Source organism: Capra hircus, chromosome 23 (assembly GCF_001704415.2).
Source record: "Capra hircus breed San Clemente chromosome 23, ASM170441v1, whole genome shotgun sequence".
Lineage (NCBI taxonomy): Eukaryota > Metazoa > Chordata > Mammalia > Artiodactyla > Bovidae > Capra > Capra hircus.
Window position 1 is genome coordinate 20,459,265 of NC_030830.1, and position 23,481 is coordinate 20,482,745.

At 38.6% G+C, this 23,481-nt stretch overlaps 2 protein-coding genes across 2 annotated transcripts; both read right to left on the minus strand.

The window, feature by feature from the left end:
* On the minus strand, nt 14,288-15,281 carry LOC108633427 (olfactory receptor 2G3-like). Its single transcript, XM_018038647.1, is given in 2 exon segments — nt 14,288-14,789; nt 14,792-15,281. Coding segments are annotated over 2 exon segments (942 nt in total). The 3' UTR covers nt 14,288-14,337.
* LOC108633445 (putative olfactory receptor 2B8) lies at nt 22,251-23,041 on the minus strand. The gene has a single exon (XM_018038694.1). The coding sequence runs from the start codon at nt 23,031-23,033 to the stop codon at nt 22,251-22,253; it is 783 nt and encodes a 260-aa protein (XP_017894183.1). The 5' UTR covers nt 23,034-23,041.

Consider the following 23,481-nt stretch of genomic DNA (forward strand, 5'->3'; position numbering starts at 1 on the left):
AGCTGAATGGATAAGAATGTCAAACATGATTCAATTCTACTTTTGATTATTTGTCACACATCTTCTTCTTAAGTCATCCAGCTTGGACATACCTCAGTTCTGTTCAGTTGCTCAGTCATGTCCGACTGTGATCCCATGGACTGCAACATACCAAGTCTCCCTGTCCATCGCCAACTCCCAGAGCTTACGCAAACTCATGTCCATTGTGTCAGTGATACCATCCAACCATCTCACCCTTGTTGTCCCCTTCTCCATCTACCTTCAGTCTTTCCCAGCATCAGGGTCTTTTCAAATGAGTTGATTCTTCACATCAGGTGGCCAGAATATTGGAGTTTCAGCTTCAGCATCAGTCCTTCCAATGAATATACAGGGTTGATTTCCCTAGGATGGACTGGTTGGATCTCCTTGCAGTCCAAAGGACTCCCAAGAGTCTTCTCCAACACCACAGTTCAAAAGCATCAATTCTTTGGTGCTCAGCTTTCTTTATAGTCCAACTCTCACATCCATACATGACTACTGGAAAAACTATACCTTTGACTAGATGGGCCTTTGTTGGTAAAGTAATGTCTCTGCTTTGTAATATGCTGTCTAGGTTGGTCATAACTTTTCTTCCAAGGAGCAAGCATCTTTTAATTTCATGGTACAGTCACCATTTGCAGTGATTTTGGAGTCCCCCTCCCAAAAAAAAGTCTGTCACTGTCTCCATTTTTTCCCCATCTATTTGCCATTAAGTGACGTGACCAGATGCCATGATCTTAGTTTTTTGAATGTTGACTTTTAAGCCAGCTTTTTCACTCTCCTCTTTACCTTTCATCAAGAGGCTCTTTTGTTCTGCTATAATTGGAAACCTTCAGTAATTTCCCTGACAAAAAATTGTTTACTTTGCTGTATTCTATCAATTGTATTCATCATTTGGATAACATAACTACCCAAATACAAGTTTGAATGTGATGATTACATTCATGCATTTTAGCCAATATATTCTTATTTCATTTAATTTTCTAAGAAGACTTTTTAATTCATATCATCAGAGATGGCAACACATTTTCAGTTCAGTTCAGTTCGTTCAGTCGCTCAGTCGTGTCTGACTCTTTGTGACCCCATGAATCGCAGCACGCCAGGCCTCCCTGTTCATCACCATCTCCTGGAGTTCACTCAGACTCACGTCCATCGAGTCCGTGATGCCATCCAGCCATCTCATCCTCGGTTGTCCCCTTCTCCTCCTGTCCCCAATCCCTCCCAGCAGCAGAGTCTTTTCCAGTGAGTCAACTCTTCACATGAGTGGCCAAAGTACTGGAGTTTCAGCTTTAGCATCATTCCTTCCAAAGAAATTCCAGGGTTGATCTCCTTCAGAATGGACTGGTTGGATCTCCTTGCAATCCAAGGGACTCTCAAGAGTCTTCTCCAACACCACAATTCAAAAGCATCAATTCTTCTGCGCTCAGCCTTCTTCACAGTCAAACTCTCACATCCATACATGACCACTGGAAAAACCATAGCCTTGACTAGACGGACCTCAGTCGGCAAAGTAATGTCCCTGCTTTTGAATATGCTATCTGGGTTGGTCATAACTTTTCTTCCAAGGAGTAAGCGTCTTTTAATATCATGGCTGCAGTCACCATCTGCGGTGATTTTGGAGCCCAGAAAAATAAAGTCTGACACTGTTTCCACTGTTTCCCCATCTATTTCCCATGAAGTGATGGGACCGGATGCCATGATCTTCGTTTTCTGAATGTTGAGCTTTAAGCCAACTTTTTCACTCTCCTCTTTCACTTTCATCAAGAGGCTTTTTAGCTCCTCTTCACTTTCTGCTATCCTGTACATGATTGTCAGAATCATACAACAATGGGATATTTATCAAGATACAACCTCTATTCCTTAGAATGTAAAATTAACTTTAAGGCTCTCTACAATTTCAGTTTCCCTTTCTGCTTTCAGAATTATGTCCCATCATTTAGAACTTGTTCTGGCCAAATCAATCTCTCTGTTTCTATAAAGTTATAATGTACTGAAACTGTTTGCTAACTCCAAGTCTCCTGCTTTGAATGTCTTTCAACCCACATCTTTCACCCTTGACAAACTCTATTTAACCTGTTAATGTTCATCTCTATATCAACATCTAAGATGCACTTGCATCCTTACTGTACAATATACTTGTCTTCTGAAATCCTGAATTACTTCGTAACACTGTGTCAATATGCATAAGGACCTTTTTCATTAAGCATGCCAAGTGTTATAAAATGGAAAGTAACCTCTTAATGGGCTAAGATATCTATCTTAAATATCTTTTGTATTATCCTTAGCATACAGGTCTTTTTTTAACATAGTCAAAACCAAACAAATATGTTTTGAATAAACTAATAACTTTGCTAATTCTAGTAAACCTCTCTTCCCCTGAACTAGCAAAAAACATGTCTAAAACATATATTTAAACATAAATCAATTTAGCTACATATAATAATTTTAATTTAAAAACCAAGTATCGATTTCAAAGGACCCATGTTATTCAACTGCTGCACCAACTCCCCTATTATTTAGTCAGTGAATTTTAATGTCATCAGCAGCAATATCAGAAGACTCATTTTTAAAAATGTAAAGCTCTGAAATATACTTCCCAGAAACCTTAAGGGGTTTTCTTATGATCGATAGGTAGATAGATAAAATCTCCAAGTTTTTCTTCTGATACAGTGATGATGTCCATATATATTTAACTCACTCATTAACCCAATGCCATTCATGCAACTTGTCCCTAGGAAAATAGGATACATGAGCATCACAGTGTACTGCATCCCACATTTTAAACTGCATACATTTAAATATGAATAGGGTCTCTTCAATTCTCTGCCACTCTTGAAAAAATAAAATGATTCCAAGACTAAGGGGAGAGAAACACATACATACAAACACAACATAAACACATATATGTATGAATCCAAATGTATGACTTTATCAGAAGAGTTCATATCTTCAATACCTTAACAAACTGTATTAGTGGAAATAATTTACGAAAGCTAAGAGTGAGAAGGAAATTCTTCCAAATGTAGAGAAAGCACACTTTCTTTGTTTTCTGTTTTGCATTTACCCATCCTAAATGTACATTCTTCAAAATTAAAGGATTTGCACAAACAGCTTACTTCAAATTGAGCTCCCTTCTAAACTAGTAAGTTTAAAATGATGTTCAGAAATGAAAACACGTTATAGACAATGGACATGGAAGCTGGGAGAATTATTATTGGCCAGGGTGGCCTGAGGAAGACTGACATGAGTGATTGTAGAAAGTAATTATTATTTTGTCTTTATATAGATAACTTGTAGAATATGTAAATAAGCAAGAGAAAATATGTGGTTCTCATTATTTCCTCACCTCTGAAAAGTTTGTCCTTCACTCTTCTAACTAGTTAAATAAGCCAGGAAAGTGATGCTTATCCATGAGCTTTCCAAACCACAAGGTTCTAAATATGTATCTCTAAATCCAAGACCAAGCTGAAGTGGTAGTGTTTATTTCTGGAGCCAGAATAAACTAAAGTTTGTTACTATAGCAGGAATTGATATCAAGTCTAGAATGGAACCTTAGAGACTCTATATTCCTAATAGGACAATTAATACCAAGCCCAATAGTGGCCAAGAATAAAGGTCTCATAGGAAAACTATGTGGAAAGAACTACTTCTGATCACAGAGATCTTCAGTCTTGAAGACTTATAGACTCCAATGTACATGCTAAAATAAAATCTTAGAAAAGTGAAAATGAAGTTCTCACTCTCAGCACACTGTATGTGTCTTTTCAACCCAGGGGTCAAACTCATGTCTCCCACATTGCATGTAGATGCTTTACTGTCTGAGTCACCAGGGAAGCCCAGTGTATGTATAGAGTCATGATTTCCATGCAATTATCACCATTACTTTCATGTTTAAATAATCACTGTAGAATCATCAAGACCTCAGAAGTGGAATACATGTACATGTGTCACAAATTGAGGCATGCGAATAGGACAGGAGACTCCAATAGAATACTTGGGAGTAACACATTTACTTTGGCCAGCATTTCCAACACTTTTCAAAAGTTTACCTGGTCAAATAAGTTTGAGAAACTCAGCATATACACTCCTTAGAAATCCACAAAGTACACTGGTATGGTAAAGGCAATGCCTGTTTTCATTAGATTTCTTCCAGAATATCCCAAGTTATTTGTCCACAAAACATTTTATTGAGTAATGCTGTGAATATCTTGTGTAAAGAGGATAGCAGAACAAGTTTTTAGGGACATTTAAACAACATTTTACAACGAACATGGGTTTTATGGAGAGTAATTATAAAATGTGAGAGTTGGACTATAAAGAAAGCTGAGCATCAAAGAATTGATACTTTTGAACTGTGGTGTTGGAGAAGACTCTTGAGAGTCCCTTGGACTGCAAGGAGATCCAACCAGTCCATCCTAAAGGAGATCAGTCCTCAGTGTTCATTGGAAGGACTGATGTAAAGTTGTAACTCCAATACTTTGGCCACCTCACGTGAAGAGCTGACTCATTGGAAAAGATCCTGATGCTGGGAAAGATTGAGGGCAGGAGGAGAAGGGGATGACAGAAGATGAGATGGTTGGATGGCATCACTGACTCAATGGACATAGATTTGGGTGGACTCCAGGAGTTGGTGATGGACAAGGAGGCCTGGTGTGCTGTGGTTCATTAGGTCACAAAGAGTCAGACATGACTGAGAGACTGAACTGAACTGAACTGAATTATAAAATGTCTGAAGTTATACAGAGGAGGATAAAGGAAACTTTTACCTACTTATGACTCTGAGAGGATCCTGAAATTGGCCCCAGTTTATTATGTCTTAAAAAAACAAGCTAATAGAAGACATTACATACAAATATGTGAAATTGCTATATATATATATATATATATAAACTATGATAGATTAAAAATAAGGGTGTTATTATATGCAGATGAAATTAAGTTAATATTCTTTCTTGAACAGATTAACTGGTAGATACAAAATAGCCAAAATTATAAATTATTTAAAAACTTAGAAGAGTATGAGAGCTAAGAAATGATAAATAAAAACATTTAAACTTTCTAATACATTCTCACAGTTTGTAGAAAATACGTTTAAAAGTGATCATTACAACTTTTTAAATTTAAATTTATTTATTTTAATTGGAGGCTAATTACTTTACAATATTGTATTGGTTTTGCCATACTTCAACATGAATCTGCCACGGGTGTACATGTGTTCCCAATCCTGAACCCCCGTCCCACCTCCCTCCCCATACCATCCCTCTGGGTCATCCAAGTGCACCAGCCCCAAGCATCCTGTATCCTGCATCGAACCTGGACTGGCGATTCATTCTTTATATGATATACATGTTTCAATGCCATTCTCCCAAATCATCCCACCTTCTCCCTCTCCCACAGAGTCCAAAAGACCGTTCTACACATCTGTGTCTATTTTGCTGTCTCGCAGACAGTTTGAGGGTAAAGGAAAACATGCACAAAGAACTGAAGCATATCAGAAAAATAATGTGTAAACAGAATGTGAAGTCATCGAACTGGTGAAGTAGACGTTTTCCACCCTCTTTCCCCCAATAATGGTATTTTTGAGACTTTCTTTATGGAACTCCAGGAATCCAGAGATCCTGGGGATGGAGGCATTGACAAAGGTCAAAGAACAGTTTCACTTTACTTGTGTCACCTCTCCCCCATGGTGGCCCAGTTCGTGCCAAGAGAGATATTCTTGGTCTGTGACTTCTCCCATGGGGAAAAGTGAGACAAGGGAGTGAGTGCCCAGCTTGCTGGGCAGTGTGGGATGCTGCCAAAGAGACCCACTTCTTTTAGAATACTGAGGGCTGTAGCATGACTAGTGGGTAGGAAAAGGCTGGGAGAACAGCAGCCAGGGCTCTTGAAGTGCATCAGAGAGACAAGGATCCTACTACTAAGTTCTGGAGTCCCATAGGAAGCCTGGCCTTGAGTCACTGAGGATGCCTTATCTGAAGATCCCTCAAAGGGTCCATGGGTATTCCAGGGGTTCTGCATGTCTCAGCCACACACTTCTCTAGCCAGTGGCCAGCTTTGTGTAGGCACTGGAGGCAAGCCTTAGCAGATGGCTGCAGAGTTTGTGCAGAAAGCTGATCCAACTCTGAGACTGGGAGAAAACACATTAATTTGAGCATTCAGCACTGTCTTCAGTTCAGTTCAGTTCAGTCGCTCAGTCATATCTGACTCTTTGTGACCCCGTGAATAGCAGCATGTCAGGCCTCCCTGTCCATCACCAACTCCCAGAGTTCACTCAGACTCACCTCCATCGAGTCCGTGATACCATCCAGCCATCTCATGCTCGGTCGTCCCCTTCTCCTCCTGCCCCCAATCCCTCCCAGCATCAGAGTCTTTTCCAATGAGTCTACTCTTTGCATGACATGGCCAAAGTACTGGAGTTTCAGCTTCAGCATCATTCCCTACAAAGAAATCCCAGGGCTGATCTCCTTCAGAATGGATGGGTTGGATCTCCTGCAGTCCAAGGGACTCTCAAGAGCCTTCTCCAACACCACAGTTCAAAAACATCAATTCTTTGGTGCTCAGCTTTCTTCACAGTCCAAATCTCACATCCATACATGACCACTGGAAAAACCATAGCCTTGACTAGATGGACCTTTGTTGGCAAAGTAATGCCTCAGCTTTTCAATATGTTATCTAGGTTGGTCATAACTTTTCTTCCAAGGAGTAAGCGTCTTTTAATTTCATGGCTGCAATCACCATCTGCAGTGATTTTGGAGCTCAGAAAAATAAAATCTGTCACTGTTTCCCCATCTATTTCCCATGAAGTGATGGGACCAGATGCCACGATCTTCGTTTTCTGAATGTTGAGCTTTAAGCCAACTTTTTCACTCTCCACTTTGACTTTCATCAAGAGGCTTTTTAGTTCCTCTTCACTTTCTGCCATAAGGGTGGTGTCATCTGCATATCTGAGCTTATTGATATTTCTCCTGGCAATCTTGATTCCAACTTGTGCTTCTTCCAGCCCAGCGTTTCTCATGATGTACTCTGCATAGAAGTTAAATAAGCAGGGTGACAATATACAGCCTTGACATACTCCTTTTCCTATTTGGAACCAGTCTGTTGTTTCATGTCCGGTTCTAACTGTTGCTTCCTGACCTGCATATAGGTTTCTCAAGAGGCAGGTCAGGTGGTCTGCTATTCCCATCTCTTTCAGAATTTTCCACAGTTTATTGTGCTCCACACAGTCAAAGGCTTTGGCATAGTCAATAAAGCAGAAATAGATGTTTTTCTGGAACTCTCTTGCTTTTTGATGATCCAGAGGATGTTGGCAATTTGATCTCTGGTTCCTCTGCCTTTTCGAAAACCAGCTTGAACATCAGGAAGTTGACAGTTCACGTATTGCTGAAGCCTGGCTTGGAGAATTTTGAGCATTACTTTACTAGCGTGTGAGATGAGTGCAATTTGGAAAACTCAGCACTGTCTTAGGGATAGTAAACAGAAGACTATTGGTACCAAGTGAGGCTTTGCACTGTAAAGAGAAGGCATGCAAACTTAAAATTTTGCTCCCCAAAGAAGACACTTGTCCTTACTGTGTGAGCTTGTGTGAGTCAGCCATCATATTGAGTTCCAAGGCAGTAGATGGATTGTTGTTTAGTTGCTGAGTCGTGTGCGACTCTTTGTGACCCCATGGACTGTAGCCCACCAGGCTCCTCTGTCTATGGGATTTCCAATGTAAAAATGCTAAAGTGAGTTGCCATTTCCTCCTCTAGGGAATCTTTCTGAACCAGGAATCAAACCCATGTCTCTTTTATTGGCAGGTGGATTCTTTACCACTGAGCCCCACCAGGGAAGTCCTTGAGCATCTCACTCTCTTTCTGTAGACAGGATTGAAATTAAACTTTCTTTGTATGTACATAAATCTGACTTCTACCATATGGATCTCAGGGTCTCCAGACAAAGGTCAGCATAGAATAAATCCTGAAAATAGTAAAGGTGTAACGAAAAAAAAATCAGATATTACCTGGTTTGGCATTATTCTAAGTGACAGGGACAGAAAAGAGAATTTGACTGCAGTTGCTTGTATCCTTACCTCCAGTGAGACCTATGTATTTATTTCTATATGATTTAGCATTTGTTTCTAGACAGAGTATCATTATTTGTCAGTTTAAATATTTAAAAACACTCACAGACTTTAACTACTTCTGATATCTTATTTTCTTAACTGACCCTGAATTTTTTGAACATTTAGGTGACATTTTATGTATGTATGTATCTTTGCTTTTCTCTTTTAATCATGGAAAATAAATAGAAAAACATGAACTGGAGATGAAGATAATAAACAGGCGAGGGCTAATTATGTTTCTGGGTGGCTTCCTTGGTGGCTCAGAGGTTAAAACGTATGCCTGCAATGCGGCAGACTTTGGTTCGATCCCTGGGTCGGGAAGATCCCCTGGAGAAGGAAATGGCAACCCACTCCATTATTCTTGCCTGTAGAATCCCATGGATGGAGAAGCCTGGTGGGCTATAGTTTATGGGGTCTCAAAGAGTCGGACATGACTGAGTGGCTTCAATTTCACTTTCACTCTCAATTATGGATAGTGACATCAAATTCTATAAGAGAGAGTGTTGTTGTTACTGTTCAGTCGATCAGTCACATCTAACTTTTTGTGACCCCATGGACTGCAGCAATGCCAGGCTTCCCTATCCTTCACCATCTCCCTGAGCTTGTTCAAACTCATGTCCATTGAATCAGTGATCCCATCCAACCATCTCGTCCTCTGTTGTCCCCTTCTCCTCCTGCCTTCAATCTTTCCCAGCATCAGGGTCTTTTCTATGAGTCAACTCTTTGCATCAGGTGGCCAAAGTATTGGAGCTTTAGCATCAGTCCTTCCAAAGAATATTCAGGATTTAGACTGGTTGGATCTCCTTGCAGTCCAAGGGACTCTCAAGAGTTTTCTCCAACATCACAGTTTAAAAGCATCAGTTCTTCAGTGTTCAGCCTTCTCTATGCTCTGACTCTCACATCCATACACGACCACTGGAAAAACCATAGCTTTGACTAGATGGATCTTTGTCTGCAAAATAATGTCTCTCCTTTTGAATACACTGTCTAGGTTTGTCATAGCTTTTTTCCAAGAAGCAAGTGTCTGTTAATTTCATGGCTGCAGTCACCATCTGCAGTGATTTTGGAGCCCAAGAAAATAAAGTCTGTCACTGTTTCCACTGTTTCCCCATCTATTTGTCATGAGGTGATGGGACCAGATGCCATAATCTTTGTTTTTTGAATATTGACTTTTAAGCCAACTTTTTCATTCTCCTCTTTCACCCTCATCAGTAGGCTCTTTAGTTCCTCTTCAACCTCTGCCATAAGGGTGGTGTCATCTGCATATCTGGGTTATTGATATTTCTCCTGGCAAACTTGATTCTCAGCTTGTGCTTCATCCAGACCAGCATTTTGCATAATTTACTCTGCATATAAGTTAATTAAGCAGGATGACAATATACAGCCTTGACGTACTCCTTTCCCAATTTTGAACTAGTCCACTGTTTTATGCCCGGTTCTAACTGTTGCTTCTTGATCTGCATACGGAAAGATAAGAGGTAAATTTATTATGACAGTGTGACTGTATTATATATAGGTACTGCTGTAGCTAATGCTTATTAAGTACTTTGCAATTTTTCCATGTGCTTTTAAGGGAATTAATCCACTTTCTCTTCATTACAACCCAAATAGGGAGGTATTACTATCACATCTTTTTATAAATGGGAAAATTAAGAAACAGATATTTAAGAGAATTTTAATTTTGAACCTAGTTTAGATGGCTGTACTAGGAGCTGAACCCAGATAGAATATATCCAGAATACCCATTTCTATGCTATTCAGTATGGATTTGAATGTGTGTGGTTCTGTGAGTGTACATGGGTACATGTATATGCAAAAATACACATTTTATACATACTCTTTGATGAATGCCCCCAGTACCTTTGCTGTTCATAATAATTTGGAGCCTCAAAAAGTGTACTATTGTTTTTTATATTCTAGCATCAAATGTTAATGAAGAATAAACAATAATGTGTTATGAACAAATATATAAGCATAAGCTCAGATGATGCTAATGAACGGATAGACTCCAGAAGAATGGAGGTAAAACCTTTTCATTCTTCTGCCATTTTCGTGGAAAAAGTTGTTTAGAATTTTTTTTGATGACCTTTCAGAAGAACAAGCTAAGCTGTGGTACATCCACAAAAAGAACAAGGAATATTTTGTCAGGAATTGATAATGATGATCAGATTGAGAGAAAAATAGCCATAACATTTGAGATATTTGAGGAAGAGAGATTTATCCATAATTAACTTCAGAAAACAGAATATGTGCCAATGCGCAGAATATATGGACAGCCAGAGTAAAGCTTAGCATTCATAAAATTCTTCACTCTGTGTCTGTGTCTGAGACTATGCTCAGGAAGACATGAACAATTAATTGTCCTTGGGGTAGTGTAAGTGCTCAAATAGCAGTTATAGAGTGGTGGAAACACATAGTGGAAGGGGCATGTAAGTGACTATTATGGGGCTAAGGGAGAGGAGTTGTTGGGAAGAAAGTTCAAGAGAGGAGATGAAGCTATGCTGAACTTGATTGAACATAGGCTATTCAGTAGATGGACAAATGAGGAGGCAAATGTCAAGCCCTTTACCCCCAGGAAAATAAGCACAAAGAAAAGGAAATACATGCAATACTGGGCATAACAGTGTCATTTTTATTATTTTTTTTAAAATGTGATGTCTATTTGAAATAATAAGAATTTAAATTATTTGGGTAATCATATTGCTTATTAGACCTTTGGCTTCCCTAAACCATAAATGAAATAATTTATTTTGAACATTACTATAATAATAATTATTGGGATTCCCTGGTGGCTCAGACAGTGAAGAATCTGCCTGCAATGCAGGAGACCTGGGTTCAATCCCTGGTTGGGAAGATCCTCTGGAGAAGGGAAAGGCTACCCAGTCCAGTATTCTTTCCTGGAGAATTCCATAGAGGAGCCTGACAGGCTACAGAACATAGGGTCGCAAATTAATACTAACCAAAGTTTGTCTTATGAATAGAGAAATACAGTTTACAGAGATAACACTTAAGTTACCTTATCAATGGCTTCTGACTTCATCCTGTTTTTCTTCTCCAATATGGTTGAATATTTTTTGACCATTCCATTTAACTTTGTATTATATTCAGCTAGAGTTTCTTATCTTTCTTGAATGATTCCTTAGGATTAGCTTCTATTAAATATGTTGAAAAGCCACACTTATAGAAGAATCACATGTTGCAAGTCTGCCTACCCAGGCTCTAGAATTAAGGCCAGTAAGAATCTAGATGATCCTGATGAAGAGAAGCAAGAGGCAAAGGAGAAAAGGAAAGATAAACTCATCTGAATGCAGGGTTCCAGAGAATAGCAAGGAGAGATAAGAAAGACTTCCTCAGCAATCAGTGCAAAGAAATAGAGGAAAACAACAGAATGGGAAAGACTAGAGATCTCTTCAAGAAAATTAGAGATATAACAGAAACACTTCATTCAAAGATGGGCTCAATAAAGAACAGAAATGGTATGGACCTAACAGAAGCAGAAGATATTAAGAAGAGGTGGCAGGAATACACAGGAGAACAGTACAGAAAGGATCTTCATGACTCAGATGATCACGATGGTGTGATCACTCACCTAGAGCCAGACGTCCTGGAATGTGAAGTCAAGTGGGCCTTAGGAAGCACCACTATGAACAAAGGTAGTGGAGGTGATGGAATTCCAGTTGAGCTATTTCAAATCCTGAAAGATGATGCTGTGAAAGTGCTGCACTCAATATGCCAGCAAATTTGGAAAACTCAGCAGTGGACACAGGATTGGAAAAGGTCCGTTTTTATTCTAATCCCAAAGAAAGGCAATGCCAAAGAATGCTCGAACTACCACACAATTGCACTCATCTCACACGCTAGTAAAGCAGTGCTCAAAATTCTCCAAGCCAGGCTTCAGCAGTATGTGAATTGTGAACTTCCAGATGTTCATGCTGGTTTTAGAAAAGGCAGAGGAACCAGAGATCAAATTGCCAATATCCTCTGGACCATTGAAAAAGCAAGAGAGTTCCAGAACAACATCTGTTTCTGCTTTATTGACTATGCCAAATCCTTTGACTGTGTGAATCACAATAAACTGGAAAATTCTTCAAGAGATGGGAATACCAGACCACCTGACCTGCCTCTTGAGAAACCGGTATGCAGGTCAAGAAGCAACAGTTAAAACTGGACATGGAACAACAGGCTGGTTCCAAATAGGAAAAGGAATTTGGACATGGAAAAACAGACTGGTTCCAAATAGGAAAAGGAGTATGTCAAGGCCGTATATTGTCACCCTGCTTATTTAACTTCTATGCAGAGTACATCATGAGAAATGCTGGGCTGGAAGAAGCACAAGCTGGAATCAAGATTGCCGGGGGAAATTTCAATAACCTCAGATATGCAGATGACACCACCCTTACAGCAGAAAGTGAAGAAAAACTAAAGAGCCTCTTGATGAAAGTGAAAGAGGAGAGTGAAAAAGTTGGCTTAAAGCCCAACATTTAGAAAACTAAGATCATGGCATCCAGTCCCCTCACTTCATGGCAAATAGATGGGGAAACAGTGGAAACAGTGACAGATTTTATTTTTCTGAGCTCCAAAATCACTGCAGTTGGCAACTGCAGCCATGAAATTAACAGACACTTGCTTCTTGGAAGAAAGGCTATGACAAACCTAGAGAGCATATTAAAAAGCAGAGACACTACTTTGCCAACAAAGGTCCATCTAGTCAAAACTATTGTTTTTCCAGTGGTCATGTATGGATGTGAGAGTTGGACTATAAAGAAAGCTGAGCGCAGAAGAACTGATGCTTTTAAACTGTGGTGTTGGAGAAGACTCCTGAGATTCCCTTGGACTGCAGGGAGATCCAACCAGTCCATCCTAAAGGAAATCAACCCTGAATATTCACTGGAAGGACTGATGTTGAAGCTAAAACTCCAATACTTTGGCCACCTGATGTGAAGAACTGACTCAGTTCTATGACAACCCTGATGCTGGGAAAGATTGAATGTGGGAAGAGAAGGGGATGACAGAGGATGAGATGGTTGGATGGCATCACCAACTCAATGTACCTGAGTTTGAGTAAACTCTGGGAGTTGGTGATGGACAGGACTGTCATGCTGCAGTCCATGGAGTTGCAAGGAGACAGACATGACTGAGCAACTGAGCTGAACTGAACTGACTGAAGAATTTTGATAATATTTTATAAATAAATAATCACTGTGAATATATGGGGAAAATCAATATTTTAAAGAATGTTATTGGAACAGATAAAAATGTTATATTCAATATGAGGAAAAACAATTTTGCAAATTCTATAAAATTATATTATCTATAAAAGTGAATAACATATCAGAGACAAAAGACGTTTTTTGTAAAGATATTCCTTTACTTTGTCAAATTAAATATTCACATTTAATGACAATACTTAAAGCTCTATTTGCGTATATACTTAGATTCCAGATATAAAGCTAAATAATTGATCAAAAGAGACTGAGAGGTATTTTGTGCTGACAAGACATGTATGAAAGAAAAATACTCATCTCATGGCTCATAGCCATTGGAAGCTTTCCCTGTGGGTAGAGGAGATCTGAAAAATCCCAAATGTACTTACTCCCAGATTCCTCTAGTGAATGAACTGAAATCAACAGTCCTCCAAATAAGAAAAATTTTAGGTAATTCTGGCTCTTTCAGTGAACCTTTTCATTTTCATATAAACTATGTGCAGAACACATCTGGCCTAGGAACTATTGAGTGCTGAGACCCGGAGAGCGATAGGAAGGTCTCAGGTAAACCCCTATATCTGCAGCTATGATGTGAGCTCTACCACGATGAGGCAGAAGATTTCTTCTGTGATGAGAAAACAGATCTGTCATAACAGTATCATTATCATTAATCAGTGTCTGTCACTAGTTAATCACTAGAGCAGTAACTCCAGACTTATGAAAGCATAATACAAATACATAAGCACATAATATAAATGTTTATTTATTCATAGAATCTTTACAAAATAGTTGAAAAAAGGAGACAAACATTTTTGAGAAGAGAATAAGAAGAATTTAGAATTGGTAACTTCAAGATGTCATTGAAAAAAAAGTTCACATCATTTTATTCAGGAGATTTAGCTGTGATCCTCATAAGTGAAAGGAAAAACCAGAAGTAGATGATGTTAAAAATTCCCAGCATCTGAAGGACTGGATGAGGATGGCTCACATTTCTCTTTAGCTTGAATTTCTTCCCACTTACCTTCTTAGCGCCCACTTAGCTTCTTTGTTTCTCAAGGTGTAGATCAAAGGATTAAGTGAGGGTGTCACTACAGTGTAGAAGAGGGTGAGGAATTTACTGTACTTCTGTGTGTATTTGCTCTTGGGTTGGATGTAGACAGAAATTATTGTCCCAAAAAACAAAACCACAACAATTAGGTGGGACCCACAAGTCCCAAATGCTTTCCTCCTGCCTTCAGTGGATTTTATCCTCGGCACACTCCTAACAATGCAGCCATAGGAGGCCAGAATAAGCCCCAGAGGTATCACCACATAGAGGACAGAAGCTATGGAGAGCTCATTTTCCAGGAAGGTTGTGTCCACACAGGCAATCTTAATCAGGGCAGGCTCCTCACACATGAAGTCATCCACCATGTGAAGGCTGCAGAGAGGCAACTGGAAAACAAGGATGGTCTGAACCATGGACCCACAAAGCCACTGATCCAGGCCAGAGCTGCTAGTTGCTGGAGAAGCTTTGGGTGCATGATCACTCCATAGTGGAGGGGTCGACAGATAGCATTGAAGCGGTCATAGGCCATAACAGTCAGCAGGACACACTCCGTGGAGCCCAGCCCCAAAGCAACATACAGCTGGATCACACAGCCAGTGTAGCTAATGGTCTTGTCAGGCCCCTTGAGATTCCAAAGTATCTGTGGGACAACACTGGTGGTGAAACAGAGGTCCAGGAAGGAGACATTGGAGAGGAAGAAATACATGGGTGTGTGGAGTTTGGGGTTAAAGTATGAGAGCAGTATGATCGCTGTGTTCCCCATCAGTGTCAGAATGTATATGATAGAGACGACAAGAAGGAGAAGCATCTCCAGGTGGGGCTGGTCAGAAAAGCCCAGTAGGATGAAACCTGCCGGAGTGCCTAGCATTTGCTTCCTTTCATGGCTTAATTGTGAGTCACCGTTCTTGGTCATTCCTATTTTCTTCCTGTGGGAAAGAAAGTCAGATATCATAACCAAAAAAATATAACAAACTAAGTAAAATGAGCACTTTGACACTGATTTTTTAATATAGAGAAATGACAGAGTAAACGTATGCAAAATAAATTGTATAATAGGTTGTCTTGTTACAAAGAGACACACAGAGTCTGAAAACACCAAATGCATTGCAAGGAAATATATAAACATAGAATAGACTTTAGAGAATAACCCAGAACAGAAGTGAGAAGTATCCCAAATTCTCTGAAGACAAAATACACAGGCCATCAATGTGCATAGTGTGAAAAACCAAAGAAATGGAAAGTAAGATGATTGTTACACATACACATACATGATAGATGATAGATATAAAAGAAAAATATTGCCAAATACACTGAGTGAGCAAGAGTCTTAGAAACAAGGCATATAGAATTCGAAAACATAGAACAAAATAGGAATTGTTAGAATTTTCAAAAATGAAGGGTTAGAGATAATTATCATCTAATATTCATTGTTTTTCTCTGAAGCAAATAATTACTGATCTAATAATGTGTGGAGGAAAACTTCTGGAAATCTCCCCATTTGAATCACAGGTCTGCTATTTTATGAATATGCTCTCCAGGAAATTCTATTTACAATCCCCAATAAGCAAGCTCTACCCTACTATGACATGAATAGTTCATATGCTTTAGTGTAGTTTTATTACAAGAGTTCATGAATTCAGCCACTAATGCAATCCAGTGACCTTCCCTAAAGTCAAGTTATGTTGAATTTATCAGTGTCTTTACACTATTAACTTGCAAAGACGAAGAAACACAGGTTATGAGAATTTGTACCTCTAAATGGGTCAGTTTTGAGGTCTTCAAAACAGGTGCAGTCACTTATCTTGGAGATAGAATCTAAACAAGTTGCTTAAAAACAAGCAAATAAACAACAATACCATCCAATGACAATACTGATCTCCCTTAAGTATCCTAGCAAGAAAATTAAACTTACTTCTAAGAATCCTTCACCTTTATAGCACCTCTCAGGCAATTATTGCACAGTCCAGTTTAGAGAGAATAAGTGGCTTATTTTCTTTGGCATCCACAGTAATAATCAGTTGCATTTTAAATTTTGGCCAAGACAAAACTCTCATGTGTTTTGCATAGAGGATGATAATTATTTCCAGAATTATAGCAAAAGAAAGAAACTGATCTTGGTGGTCACATTTGTTAGCATTTTGTATCCGCCATGCATTTTGGTGGTAAAATTAAAACCCTGAGTGTTATGATGCACCAAAATTGACATTGGACCTTACCTGCCTAAATTTCTTCTATTATTCAGTAAAGTGTAAAACAACTGTGTTTTTGAGAGATCCAACATCTCCTGGGGAAAAGACAGCATGTGAGTGGCCTCACTTTGCTTGATGTAATTCTACAGTGTGATAATATTTCCTTAGTGTATTTATGTTACAAGAAAACCAACAATTTCCAGGCAGACACCACACTTAAACTGGTCTCACTCCCTTTCATATTTCTGTTCTTAATCAAAAGGAGGATAAAGGGATTTATATCTGCAAAGAGACAAAGCTGGAAGGTATTCCATAATTTAGAATAAATTTTAGTTTATACATGAAAAACTGCTTTTGTTCACTGCTAAAGCCAAGTAGCTCTGGATTTCCTCAACTATTAAATTGATTTTCTGCCCCTCCCTCTCCACCCACCCCGACCTAAACAGCAAAGTACTAGTTTCCAGAAAGAATGACAATCCAGCTGTGGACATTCTTGGGGATTTTGATGAGAAGTTCAATCATGATCACAGATCTTGGACAAGCAGTGGAGGAACCCCATGTGTGCAGTTTGTTGGCTCCCTTTTTCCTGTAAATCTCATGGACTCAAGTCTCTTCAAATAGATATGCTTGCTTACTCTGCACATACCTCTGGAATTCTTCCGAGGCAACTTCCAATCATTATATTAGAGAGGGAGACAGGTCCCTGGAGAGAGGAATAGCCACAGGAGACATGTGCTTCCTGTTGCTGCTAGAAGACAATCAATTGCAAACACTGCTTCTAAACACTCATGTGCAAAATTGTCAGTGTTATTTAGATATTATCTTAAAAGATTTATATTTGAAATTAGTTTATTAAAATTTGTATTAGTTAAACTCAGTTTTGAACATAGTATGGAGACATGCATATATCTGGAAATACATGCTTGAAGTTTACACACAATTAATGAAGATCCAAGAATAGATCTATAGACTTCTGGGTAATAGGAAATGCTGGGGAAGAAGTGGAGTCTAGCATAAAAGGGGAGAGGCTATTGCAAATTCACGAACTTTTCTATGAAGTGGCTAAAAATAAAGTTTTCATATCAGGAAAGATTCATTGTTACACATATAACATTGTTACTACTTCTTGAAGAACTGGCATTTTTTTATAGTTGCTTTTAAAACACATGATGTATATTCTTCTTTGTGTGAAATGATCCCTTGGGTGCAGTATTTTTACAATGGATATAAGTATATGTATAGAATAATACTTGCATGTATTATACATGCATAATTATAATACAATTTGATAATAAAGTTCATATGGTGAAGTTGTCTATCCAAAAATTCAACCTAGTAAATTTGAAGATCTAATTATTTTTATTGAAAGAGTCATGAGTTGGGCAGCATTCCAATACCAGCTATACAAAACAGGAGGAATTTCTAGGCAGAAGGGGAAAGAGTGGAATGTTTCAGGCTTAGGTCACCTGCATGTGAGGGATGGTCTGGGTCTACGTGTCAGATTACCTCACTGGTGCTGACTAGAAAATTGCAGCCTGATTAAGACTACATTCCTCGGAGAGGTTGTATTTAAATTAGGGAGTTGGTCTTGTTTTGCTGCAGTGGTCTGAGAACAGCTGCCTCTATTTGGGGTCTTTTGTTTCTTTTTTGACACCGAGTAAGAGTCTCAGTTCAGTTCAGTCGCTCAGTCGTGTCCGACTCTGTGACCCCATGAACCGCAGCATACCAGGCCTCCCTGTCCCATCTCCAGTTCCCGGAGTCCACCCAAACTCAAGTCCATTGAGTCGGTAATGCCATCCAACCATCTCATCCTCTGTCGTCCCCTTCTCCTCCAGCCTTCAATCTTTCCCAACATCAGGGTCTTCTCAAGTAAGTCAGCTCTTTGCATTAAGTGGCAAAAATATTGGGGTTTCAGCTTCAACATCAGTCCTTCTAATGAACGCCCAGGACTGATTTCCTTTAGGATGGACTGGTTCATAGCACCAAATATGATTCTCCATATTCTTACTCTTATCTTTCACAATATTCATCTTATGTTCAATCAGTACGTACCCAGCTGTTTCCAAATATTTTTTCCTTTCATTAAATTCATGGAAATTACATTGCATCTACTTTTCAAAGTCCAACTTAAATCTCATCTTTCACAAATGTGTCTTTCATGTGTTAATTAATAAAAATATGAGAAAAGGGGATCTTTTAGGAAATTCAGGTACTCTATTATAAGGGAGTATGTTAGGAAATGACAAGAAATACACTTGGAAGATTTAAAAAAGGACCATATCACAAAGGGACTGATGTATATTATGCTAAGGAGGTGGGGCTTCCTACGATCCCAAGGAGAGTATTTCATATTCGATAAGGTCATGGGACTCCAGATTCTGACTAACTTAAGTTCTAATTCCCAGGGCAAGCTATTGAACTTCTAGCAGGTAAAGATTTCTAAACTATAGTGAGTGAAAGAACAGTTTCAAGTTCCTAGGGTGGAAGGCGATAAGCGAGGTACCACACGTGACGTACTTGAGTACCTGGCACCTAGCAAAACTCAGTGCATGTTTACCCACTGATATATTAATGGTGAGGTTACTCATGGGATGTGGTTAAAACACAACAGTATTTTTATTCCTTTATTCATCTTGCTTGTACCATGTGGCATTCTTTCCTTGGTCCTGGTTTATAGCTTCAGAGTGTGCTATAATTTTTTTGGTCATTTACAAATGGTAAAAGTGTCCACTTATAGTAATAAAGTATTTTCACATTAGTAATTAAAATGTCCGCTGTCAAGTGACAGTTAATCTACACATAAAGATTCTGTGTTTCCTGAGCTTCAGCCTGCTCCCGTCTGAGACCTTGCAGTGGGGTACGGGTGAGCTGAGTTCCTGCCTTCCATCTTGTGCATCTTCCCCTGTGCCTCTAGCTTGATAAGCGCAATTTCAGAACTTGCCAGGACAAACCTGTGCAGAGGGAAAAGGGGAGGTTAGGCAGGACAGTTTAGTTGACTAAATAGATGAAACAAAATTGGCATGATATTGATAATTTTAAAGTGCTTGTTAACATACATGGGTTTATTTTAAATTATTCTATACCATTTTCCATTATTTGAAAGTTTTACAAATTAAGAGCACTAATACTTTGTTCACCGTGTTTCTGATTTCTGGCCTCATTTTATTTTTTTTTTAGCCAAAATGCTCTTATGCTTTTAAACTTCTGAAATGTATTCATTTATAATTCAATATATGGTCAATGTTTTATAAATGTCCTGTGTGTGCCTGAAAATTTTTTGTATGTCTTTACACCTTCAGTGGTTTCACTATATTTATTTTGTAATTTTTGCTGTGCTGTTTAAATTTTCTATATCCTTATTCATTTATGTTTGTATATCTTCTACCAATTTTCCATCTAATTCTGGCTATGAATTTGCCAATTTCCTTTCTTACTTGTTAGGTTTTGCTTCATATTTTGAAGTTATTTGATAGAAAGCATATTAATTTAAGATTATTATAGTTTTCAAGTTAACTAAACAGTTTACATTATGCAGTGTCTCTCCTTGTTCCTAATAATAGTTCTTCCCTTAAAGGCTACCCTTTCTGATACTAGTAAGATCATGCCAGCCTTCTTTTTCAGCTAGTATTCACATGGTATATCTTTTTTGTATTCTTTACATTGCATCTTCTTATAGACTTATCTTATTTTTTAAATTACTCTACTATATACAAAAAGAATATATGGAAAGTATTAATGTTCTATCCTAATATGGACATAAGGATATCATTTTCAATAGATTTAAAAAATGTATTGTATACTTAAAATTATAAGATTTTAAATGATTTGGGTAATCTTATTGCTTAGTAAGCATTTACCTGTCCTAATCAATCAGTGAAGTAATTTGATTTGAATATAACCAGTTTTAATTATTAATGTCAATAAAATTTTATCTATGAACAGAGATATAGAAAGTTTACTTAGACACCACTTGTTAACCTTATCAATGCCTCTGACTAAATCATATACTTTCTTCTCCAATATAGTTGCTTTTCTTTACTAATTTATTCTACTTCTTAATAGCCAGAAAGAATTTATCTTTGTTAAAATGATCTAGGAATTAATCTCTATTAAAAGAATTAATTTTTTTGACAGTAGCACACAGCACCGGGGAAATTAGCTCCCCAACCAGGGATCAAACCATGCGTCCTGCTTTGGAAGCAGGCAGTCTTAACCACTGGACCACCAGGGAAGTCTCTATTTAAGAAAAAAACAGACTATAAAGCCATAGCATGTTGCAAGTGTATCTAAGCAGGTTCTAGAATTAAAGCCAATAAACTATTGATAATATTTTATAAACAAGTAACTATGTGGAAATGGGTAAAATAAGGTCAATATTTTTATACTGAACATATTACCAAAATTTTAAAGTACCTTATTGCTGCTGCTGCTGCTAAGTCGCTTTAGTCCTGTCCGACTCTGTGCGACCCCATAGACGGCAGCCCACCAGGCTCCCACGTCCCTGGGATTCTCCAGACAAGAACACTGGAGTGGGTTGCCATTTCCTTCTCCAGTGCATGAAAGTGAAAAGTGAAAGTGAAGTCGCTCAGTAGTGTCTGACTCCTAGCGACCCCATGGAATGCAGCCTACCAGGCTCCTTCATACATGGGATTTTCCAGGCAAGAGTATTGGAGAGGGGTGCCATTGCCTGTTCTGAAACTATGTTATTAGAATAGAAAAACTTTATATTCAATATGAAGAGAATTATTTTCCAAAGTTATGATATCCATAAAAGTGAATAACACATAGGAGGCCAAACATATGTCTTGGTAAAGAAATCTATATATTGCGAAAAATATACATATTTGAATTAAATGACAATACTTAAAATTCTAATGCATATTTGCTGAGATTCCAGATAGAGAATTAAAGAATTGATCAAAAGAGATTGAGAGCCATTATGTGAGGACAAGAGATATATAAATGAGAAATACTCGGTCTCATGGCTCATATCTCTTGGAAGCTTTCTCTGTGGGTGGGAGAGATCAGAAAAATCCCTGGATGTACTTAGTCCCAGATGCCTCTAGTAAATGAACAAGAATCAGTAAACCCCCAAAAGAAAAACTGTTAGGTAATTGTTGATTTTCCAGTGGACTTTTATGTTGTATGTAAACAACAGACAGAACAGTTACAGCCTGTGGAAATACTGAATGAGAGATCTGGAGAACAATAGAAAGTTCTCAAGAAAGTTCTGTTTCTAAGAGGCAGGTGATTTCTTCTGCGATGAGAAAATAGATCTGTCATGAACATATCCACCCTGCCATTAATTAATCTCTAGAGCAATAACTCCAGGATTTGGAAAATTATAATACATATACATATGCACCACTATAAATGTTTATTTATTTCTTCATAGCATATTTAGAAAACAGCCAAAAGAAAAAAGAGATATAATATTTCTGGAAAAGAATCTGAGAAGGATTTACAGTAGGCAGCTTCAGGATGAAAGAAAATTTCATACCATTTTATTCTGGAGATTTAGCTGTGATCTTTACAAACAAAAGGAAAAACCAAAATTAGATGATGCTAAAAGTCCTTAATATCTGAGGGATTGTATGAGGATATTTCACATTTCTCCCTAACTTGGGTTTCTTCCCAGCAACCTTCTTAGCGCCCACTTAGCTTCTTTGTTTCTCAAGGTGTAGATCAAAGGATTAAGTGAGGGTGTCACTAGTGTAGAAGAGGGTAAGGAATTTACTGTACTTCTGTGTGTATTTGCTCTTGGGTTGAATGTAAATGGAAGCTAGAGTCCCAAAAAACAAAACCACAACAATTAGGTGGGACCCACAAGTCCCAAATGCTTTCCTCCTGCCTTCAGTGGATTTTATCCTCAGCACACTCCGAACAATGCAGCCATAGGAGGCCAGAATAAGCCCCAGAGGTATCACCACATAGAGGACAGAAGCTATGGAGAGCTCATTTTCCAGGAAGGTTGTGTCCACACAGGCAGTCTTAATCAGGGCAGGCTCTTCACACATGAAGTCATCCACCATGTGATGGCTGCAGAGAGGCAACTGGAAAACAAGGATGGTCTGAACCATGGACCCCACAAAGCCACTGATCCAGGCCAGAGCTGCTAGTTGCTGGAGAAGCTTTGGGTACATGATCACTCCATAGTGGAGGGGTCGACAGATAGCATTGAAGCGGTCATAGGCCATAACAGTCAGCAGGACACACTCCGTGGAGCCCAGCCCCAGAGCAACATACAGCTGGATCACACAGCCAGTGTAGCTAATGGTCTTGTCAGGCCCCTTGAGATTCCAAAGCATCTGTGGGACAATACCGGTGGTGAAACAGAGGTCCAGGAAGGAGAGATTGGAGAGGAAGAAATACATGGGTGTGTGGAGTTTGGGGTTAAAGTATGAGAGCAGTATGATCGCTGTGTTCCCCATCAGTGTCAGAATGGATATGATAGAGACGACAAGAAGGAGAAGCATCTCCAGGTGGGGCTGGTCAGAAAAGCCCAGTAGGATGAAACCTGCCAGAGTGCTAGCATTTGCTCCTTTCATTGCTTAATTGTGAGTCACCGCTCTTGGTCATTCCTATTTTCTTCCAGTGGGAAAGAAAGTCAGATCATAATCATAAAAATACAACAAACTAGGTAAAATGAGCACTTTGACACTGATTTTTTTAATATAGAGAAATAGTAAAATTACACAAAATAAATTGTGTAACAAGTTTTCTTTCTGTGTAAAGAACACACAGAGTCTGAAAATACCACATTCATTGCAAGGATATATATAAACATGGAATTGAGATAGATATACAAGCTGGATTTAGAAAAGTCAGAGAAACCAGAGATCAAATTGCTAATATCTGCTGGATCACTCAAAAAGCAAGAAAACATCTACTTTTGCTTTATTGACTATGCCAAAACGTTTGGCT